At 49.5% G+C, this 8,807-nt stretch overlaps 1 protein-coding gene across 2 annotated transcripts in view; it reads left to right on the plus strand.

Annotated features, from left to right (window-relative positions):
• The window catches only part of LOC146019929 (testis-expressed protein 2-like), a 75,002-nt gene extending 66,836 nt beyond the window's left edge, over positions 1-8,166 (plus strand). For both annotated transcript variants that reach the window (XM_083152600.1, XM_083152599.1), the window contains exons 9-12: positions 4,519-4,659; positions 5,071-5,283; positions 5,809-5,929; positions 6,793-8,166. In XM_083152600.1, coding sequence (XP_083008726.1) covers positions 4,519-4,659; positions 5,071-5,283; positions 5,809-5,929; positions 6,793-6,903 — 586 coding nt within the window. In that variant the 3' untranslated portion in view covers positions 6,904-8,166. The remainder of the gene's footprint in view (positions 1-4,518; positions 4,660-5,070; positions 5,284-5,808; positions 5,930-6,792) is intronic.
• Positions 8,167-8,807: the final 641 nt, after the last annotated feature.

Raw genomic sequence — 8,807 nt, forward strand, 5'->3', positions numbered from 1 at the left:
CAAAAACACCCGCTCCCCCGCGACCCCCCCCTACCGCGATTCGCAGCAAAAACACCCCCGCGACCCCCCCTCCCGCGATTCGCTGCAAAAAGAACCCCCCCACGACCCCTCCCGCAATTCGCAGCATAACCACCACCCCGCGACCCCCCCCCTCCCGCGAATCGCGGCAAACCCCTCCCCGTGACACCCCCCCCCCCCCCAATTTGCAGAAAAAACACCCCCACCGCGACCTCCCTCCCGCAATTCGCGGCAAAAAGAACCCCCCCGCGACCCCCCCTTGCACGATTGGCGGCACCCCCCCTGCGACCCCCCTCCCGCGATTCGCGGCACCCCCCCCCCTAAATTCGCAGCAGCCCCAGGATTAAATGGCACATGCAAAACACTGACATGGCTATAGTCGACAATGAAAAAGGTTGACATGAGTTTTTGAAGATTTATTTTTAATTTTTTTAATTTTTTCATATTCATTGTCATGTGTCGACATGGACACCAATGAAGTGGCACACTTATGTCAACATTAACATGTGTTGACCTTTCTGTGTTGATTTTTTCTTGTGGCGATTCGCGTCACACCCCCCCGCAACCCCCCCTCCCGCGATTCGCGGCACCCCCCGTGACCCCCCACCTCCCGCAATTCGCGGCAACCCCCCACTGGAACCCCTGTGAACCCCGCCCTCCCGCGATTCGCGGCACCCACCCCCGCGACCCCCCCTCCCGCAATTCGCGGCACCCCCCCGTGATTCGCGGCAGCTCCAGAATTAAATTGCACATGGAAAACACTGACATGGCTATGGTCGACAATGAAAAAGGTTGACATGAGTTTTTGAAGTTTTTTTGTCATTTTTTGAATATTTTCATATTCATTCTCATGTGTCGACATGGACACCAATGAAGTGCCACACTTATGTCAACATTTACATGTGTTGACCTTTCTGTGTTGATTTTTTTCTTGTGGCGATTCGCGTCACACCCCCCCCCCACAACCCCCACTCCCGCGATTCACGGCACACACACACCTCCCCCGCGATTCTCGGCACCCCACCCCGTGACCCCCCCTCCCGTGATTCACGGCACACCCCCGCGACCCCCCCTCCCATGATTCGCCGCAACCCCCGCCCCGTAACCCCCCCCTCCCGCGATTCGCGGCACCCACCCCCGCAACCCCCCCTCCCGCAATTCGCGGCACCCCCCCCCCCGCGATTCGCGGCAGCTCCAGAATTAAATTGCACATGGAAAACACTGACATGGCTATGGTCGACAATGAAAAAGGTTGACATGAGTTTTTGAAGTTATTTTTTTCATTTTTTGAATGTTTTCATATTCATTCTCATGTGTCGACATGGACACCAATGAAGTGCCACACTTATGTCAGCATTTACATGTGTTGACCTTTCTGTGTTGATTTTTTCTTGTGGCGATTCGCGTCACACCCCCCCACCCACTCCCGCGATTCACGGCACACACACACACCCCCGCGATTCTCGGCACCCCACCCCGTGACCCCCCCTCCCGTGATTCACGGCACACCCCCCGCGACCCCCCCTACCATGATTCGCCGCAACCCCGCCCCCGTAACCCCCCTCCCGCGATTTGCGGCAACCCACCCCGCGACCCCCCTCCCGCGATTCTCTGCAATCCCTCCCCTCCCGCGATTCGCAGCATCCACCCCCCCACAACCCCCCCTCCTGCAATTCGCGGCACCCCCGCTACCCCCCCTCCTGCAATTCGCGGCACCATCCGCGACCCCCCCTCACGCGATTCGCGGACACCTAAGTTGCAATACAGGGCATCTTTCATACAATTCTAACCATATTTCTCATATACAAACGTTCACAAATTAAGGGGGCGCAGCCCCTTACGACGGTGTGAAGAGCGCCCGTAGGGCGCGATGAATCACCTAGTATATATATATATATATATATATATATATATATATATATAAATACTTATTTTAAATAGTGAGGGTGTAAAAAAATCGCACCTCTGTTTTTGGCAAGTAAGGTGGACTGAGTGGTACTGGGACACTTTTTCACTTCTGCTCCCAGTCCCTTCTGCTGGTTTCCCGGCTCCGCTGTCTGGCGGCCTCTCCAGCGTGTGACGTGATGACGTCACATGCATAGGAGAAGCTGAAGCTGAGGCAGGGACCAGCAGACACTGCTGCTTCCCCTGCCTCTGACACTTCATCCAAGGCCACGCCCCCACCCGCACTCCCTCCCTCCCATTGGACAACCCACCCGCCCGTCGATAATTTTTTTTTTTTATTGACAGATCATCATACACTGTCATGGCCGCGCCCGCGCCGACTCGCCCGAGCGCACGGGCAGCGGCAGGCAGCACACTAGTGTAGTGTGACAGACTCACTGATTGTCTGTCACACTCACATGTCCGGCACCCGGCGCCCACGCAGCCCCCGCTCCCCCAAGGAGCAGCGGGCGCTGCCTTACGGTATCTCCGCCCCTGATGGGAGGCCAGTGAGGATAGACTGGAGGGGAGTGACCTGGTAGTGCGAGAGGTTCAAAACAGACAGATTGGGAAAAACTGTGCTGCGAGAGGTTAGTGAGGACAGACTGGAGGGGAGCGAGCCGGTAGTGCGGGAGGCCAGTGAGGACAGACTTGAAGGGAGCGAGTTGGGAGTGCAGGAGGCCAGTGAGGACAGATTGGAGGGGAACAAGCTGGTAGTGACTCATGTGGGACTCGCCCCTATTCTGTCCCTGGGCTGGAGCTTCTAGTTGACCAGTAATGGCCATAACCCTGCATTGTGGCTCATGTACGAATAGTGGTAAGACTGTTCTATGACATGCCTGACAGACGGACCAATATATATATGCCATCTCTGGTGCCATCACATAGACCAGTGGTTCTCAACCTCAGTCCCCCAACAGTGCACGTTTTCCAGGTCTCCTCACAGAATCACAGATGAAATAATTAGCTCCACCTGTGGATCTTTTAAAATGTGTCAGTGAATAACGAGTGCACCTGCCGGGTGACCTGGAAAACATGCACTGTTGGGGGTCCTTGAGGACCAGGGTTGAGAATCACTGACATAGAGCATTGCTTTCATATTCTCCCTGCGTGAGGGCCTTCTGGGATGAGATGAGTTAAGTACACATCCCCGGTCTATTATGTGCTCTATTTGTTCACTGTGGAAGGCGGGTGGAAATGTCAGCTGTGGGGAGGATGTAAACAGTACAGAGATTGTGCCAGGTTCGTAAACAATGCAGAAAGCTGGGGGACTGTCTGATGCATCTGCAAAGGGGTAATCTAAAGAATAGGAACAAGCTCGTCACATGAGCCAACAGATGCAATTATGGGGTGAGACGCATTCAACCTTCCAAAGAGGACAAGTGCGTTTCCCATAGCAACCAGATTCTAGCAATTATTCCTGTAGTGCATGCTATTAAATGAAAGCCACTGTATATTCTGATTGTCCTCTTTAGAGGGTGCGGGCTTCTGCATTGACTGAAGATGAGCGGAACCTGGAAATGTTGGGTTTCTAAGACTCCAACTTACCACCTAATGCCCCAGGTATGCCATCTGAAAAGAAGGTTGGAGTGCCTCTAGTAGGGATGGCTATCAACCATCAATGATTAGAAATCATCGATGGTTTATGGCCGATGTCGAATAGTTTTGCCCTCGATGGGGGAGAACCAGATGGTTTCCCACCATCGATGTAAAGCTTAAACGAATAGTTTCGTTTTTGCTTTTTCCCTACAGTGTCGGGACACGGAGCATAGCTCCGCCCCCGACACCCGTGAAGCCCCGCCCCCGCATTTTGATTGGCCCACAGGCCACTCAATCAGAGAAAATGAATGACCATCGATATGCAAAAACATCGATGGTCATCCATAGAATGGTTATAGACTATCGATGGGCAGTTGCACTTTTGCCATCGATGGCAATCATCGATGGCAAAGGCAACGATGGCCATCCCTAGCCTCCAGTGGGCGCAGTAGACCCCCATCGCTCTCTCTTTTTAGAGAGAAGTGCACAGTACCCGGGAAGGAAAGACAGAGTTACAGGGCTGCCACCAAAATGCACTGCTGGGCGAGTAGCTCAGTCCTTTATGGGTGCTGATGATTTTCCCTTCTGAATTACCCATTTGAGAGAATGGAAAGTTCAGACGCGAGGACATTATCACCACTTGACTTTCAACAGAATGGGGAGGACCATTACTGGTACCCCAGTCAACGCCGTCAAACTAGTGTGGAACAGACGTGAAAAAAAAATAAAACATTCCATTTGACCTCCTCAAACTCCACCCTATATTAATTTCTTGGATTTGGGGGCATTACCCTTTAAATACATCACATTTATACTAGATCGAGAGGGGAATGACCCATGTAGCCTCCATACTGAGGTATACATTGGACAGATCACAAATAACAGAGTTCCTTCTCTCAGCCTGCAGGGGGCAGCATTGACAATGGGCCCATTAGAGGAATGATGATGGGATTTTTTTCTTTTTTTTTGGATATCGTTTTGGGCTTCATTACTGTTAATGATGTTGATGTATTGCAGTGCAATGTTGCCAAGAGCCAGGATTTTCACCGATAGTGACGAGGAATCCTCCAGCGCCGGATCATCGGAAGATGAAGAGATCCCAGTCGCAGAGCCAACAGGAAATTTGGGAGACAGAGCCAACCTCAGTAATGCTGAGAGGTGCTGCAAACCCTCATTAAAATGAATTATATCTCATATAAAGAATTATATTATTATATATATAATCATAGTATATAACGATCGTTTTTGGACTATATCCAACAGTAAATATTGATGAGGATATTCTCGATATTGGCAGAACACATAATTACCTTGGACTCTCTCTTCTCTACTTCCTCTGTTATATATATATATATATATATGACATACATGCAAGGGCCTTGGGTTGTCAGAGGGAGTGCCAATCATTATGATTGACAGATCCAGCTCCTCAAGGGAGCTCATTAATGTCTAACTTGAGCTGAGGGACAGGAGTGTTCTGGGAAGTGTCTGTTTTGGGTGGATTCTGTCTATTAATGTTAGAGGTATTGCTCTACAGATGTTCTCCAGCTGATTGTCATCATTCTGCAGCTTTCCAGGTGGAAACAGCACAAGCCGCAGGATCCTACGCTTTGTAGATAAAATCGCCAAGTCTCGATACTTCCAAAAAGCAACAGAGAACGAATATATCAAGAGGAAAATAGAGGAGGTGTCCAACACCCCCCTGCTGCTGACCGTGGAGTTTCAGGAGCTTGGGGGGACTTTGGCTGTGAATATCCCTCCTCCGCCCACAGACCGCATATGGTAAAAATTCGCAGATCTCTACAGTACATACCTGCCGCAATGAAGGTGTATGCCTTGTGACATAGGACATTACACCTTCTCAAGCATGACCACTGGGTGTCATCATCATTATATATATATATATATATATATATATTTATATATATATATGTCTAGTGTCTGATTGTGTGTCTCCGAAATACTGCCATATTTTGGCAGTGAGTGAAACTACATCTCTTTCTCACTCACATATGCACAAACACAGAGACAATCACAAGGTAGCAGACTAGCTTTTGTAGCACCATATACAGCCTAAACACTACACCCCAACATAACCTGACCACTGGCCATGACCATAATACATCTATTACACCCTATACTGACATAGGACACTGCAAATAATTGACAGACATGAGGAAGATGTACGGTTACTGAAGGTCTTCCCTTCCTATATATATGTGTGTACTAGAAGAATTATTCTAGCCATTAGTACTTGATAATTGTTTAATCATTGGTCCTGGTATAATTATAGACTCTGCCTCCTAGGTACAGCTTCCGTACACCACCACATGTGGAGATGAAGGTTCGGCCGAAGCTTGGAGAACGCGAGGTGACATTCATGCACGTGACTGAGTGGATAGAGAAGAAGCTGCTGGATGAGTTCCAGGTGTGTAGCCTGAGAGAGGAGAACTCCAGGATAGGGCGGGGCAGGCTTGGAGGCTCTGGGTAGCTTATGGTTGTTGGGGGTCTGCAGGGGCTAATGCTAACTCTGTCTGGTGCCTGCTCATTGTCAGGGGACCCCCATCGTTCCTCCGGCCTCCAACCGTCACTGCCACTGGTGTCCTGTCGCACCCGCCAGCAAGAAAAATATCCCTCCTAAAATGGCCGCCGCCTCATAGGAGACAGTTGTTATAGATACTAGAGGCAGACCCCAGCAGCAGAGGTCAGGAGGGGGAGGGGGGGGGTCCCTTACAACAAACAGCTACCCGGGTGGTAAGTGACAAACTTTTTTCATATGGTGTCCGATAAACTGTTTGCGTTCAGTCAGTGTAAATCTTACAGTAGAAGACACTCATACCCATGGCGTTCCAAAATGTGCCATTCTGGATCTGGAACATAGTAATCGGTATCTGCCTAGACACCCAATAGAGTCATGGGCATGTAATCTTATGGACATTGCATGGACAAGAGTATATTTACTAACGTGTGGGTTTTGTAAAGTGGAGATGTTCCCATAGCAACCACTCAGATTCTAATTACTATCTTTGAAGGTGCTAAAGTCGTAGAAACTGATCTGTTGCTATGGGCAACATCTCTGCGCATTTTTTAGCAAGTCTATATCCCAAAACGATGGACTTTTATCAGAACACTCTCGGTCCTGCAGCGGAGATCACTGACCTCTTCCCGCCCCCCAAACGGCAGAAGCATGCCCAAACTACTGATAGTGAGCATCGGTACATGCGCATGCTAGCACAGGAAAGAGCCTCAGGGTGCACCTGGATAGTCATTTGCATTTGTTCTCTTTTGCAGAAAATCTTAGTGATGCCAAACATGGATGATTTGTTATTTCCCATCATGCAATCTGGAGTGGATAGCCCCAGGCAGACGCAGACTGACCAATCAAAGCCAGTATCGCCGTGAGCAGACGAGAGAGAGAGAGGCGCCGTGCATGGTCCTTCAGTCACGGAAGATTCCAGGTCCGAAGCGGACAAAATGAAACGCACTCGCCAACTCTGTCAGATGATGGGTCGTTATCCAGCTCTATGGACACAAAACCCTTTCAGAGCTGGACTTCAACAAGATGGCGCCAAGAACCAGGACACATCTGTACTTCTATTCATAATTCCACAGATTAGTATAGAGAGAGAGAGAGACTGATACCCAGTGATGTAGACCTTGTGATGCCAGCACAGTGGAGGAAGTCATTAATATGTTTTAATGACAATGCGGCTGATCCCTCCCATTATACCTTGTGACATCACTGAGGGATAACAATGCAGAATGTTAATTTACTAGTGATGACTGGGGGCCAGATGCACTAAGCTTCAAAAGTGATAAACAGCCAGCCAATCAGCTCCTACCTGCCATGTCACAGGCTGTGTTTGAAGAATGTCAGGCAGGAGCTGATTGGCTGGCTGTTTATCACTCTCCACTTTATCACTTTTGAAGCTTAGTACAACTGGCCCTGAGACATGAGGCTCTGTTCTGCCCCACAGGGCTCCTGTAAGATATCAGGCTGGCCAGAGCTACATCATAAAGCACAGGCTGCATCTCGTCTTCCTCTACTGTTACTGGTAGCAATGTGGTGCAGAGGAAGGGACTTCCTTTTTAGAAGGTGGAGTCTCTAGAGCAAAAATAAAGGTCTGTGTTCGTCATATTAAACTGCATGACTTCTGCCTTCCTCTGCCACACCCCCTGAGGTCAGTTACCAGTGGATGCAGCAATACAAGCATATGGGAGGGGAGTTCTGGGCAACTGGAAACCCCCTCTAAGTGCGTGGAGATGGAGATCAGAAGGTTGTAGATGAACAGGTGAACCCCGTTGTACTGTAAGAGCCCCTTCCCTGATTCTGTAAAACAGTCCTGCTGCCTCAGTGATATCAGTGCTAATGAATGGATTTGCTGTATCGTCATGTACAAATGGCTGCACCCAGTGTGTACACGGGGGCATTACACCGTTGGGATGAATTATTTCCATCTTGAATATTAGAAACAAGCAATAAAATATCATTTTGTAGTATATTAAAATCTCATAAAATCCACAATGTCCATCGCTATTCCATCTACCAAACCGACCAACCGCAATGGCGCCTTCTGTCACGGAAGGAAAAACCTTTTAGTTAGTCCCGCACCTTTGTGTCCTCTGTCTGTCTGTCTGTACTGAATAAACAGCCCCCCACCCCTCTGTCATGTGGCTCATTGCTAAAGGATTCCACGGAATACAGAACAGTCTTTCCTAACCTAGGGGGCAATTTGGCCCCAGCCACGATGGTCGGGGTTGGCGCATGTGCATTTCTGCGCATGTGTCAACCCCGGCACCGAACGGCTTCAGAGTGAGTTACACACTCGTCGGCCCGTTTGCTGAGGGCCGGGGGCAGCGGCAGTGTTGGGCCATGGGAACACCCCCATGAAAATGCTGGGCGGTCCCATGGGAACGTGGGCGGGCTGATGCCTGGACGTCAGCTGCCCGCCCTGTCTTCGTCCCAGTGCTCACAAATTAAAGTCAGTTTCTACCGTTTGGTTTGGTCGCCGACCATCGAATTATTTCTCCTGGTTGTGGTTCAAGCGAGGGGATGTGTTCTCGCCCACAAAATTGCAATTTTGGCATTAAATTGCCCCCAAACCAAATAATCATATTATTGCATCATTTATGGCCCTATGACATCCTTGATGAGGTCACTAAACTAATAACATTACACAGAACATTATAACAATCATGAAATCATTGACACAATATCCCCTATAACCGTGTTTCCCCAAATCACCCAAACAGCCCAGGATTTAGGGCTATCTATATGTGAGCTTAGGTGACCGTTGACTGCTTTA

This window comes from Crinia signifera, chromosome 7, assembly GCF_055691185.1.
Source record: "Crinia signifera chromosome 7, ASM5569118v1, whole genome shotgun sequence".
In the NCBI taxonomy this organism is placed as follows: domain Eukaryota; kingdom Metazoa; phylum Chordata; class Amphibia; order Anura; family Myobatrachidae; genus Crinia; species Crinia signifera.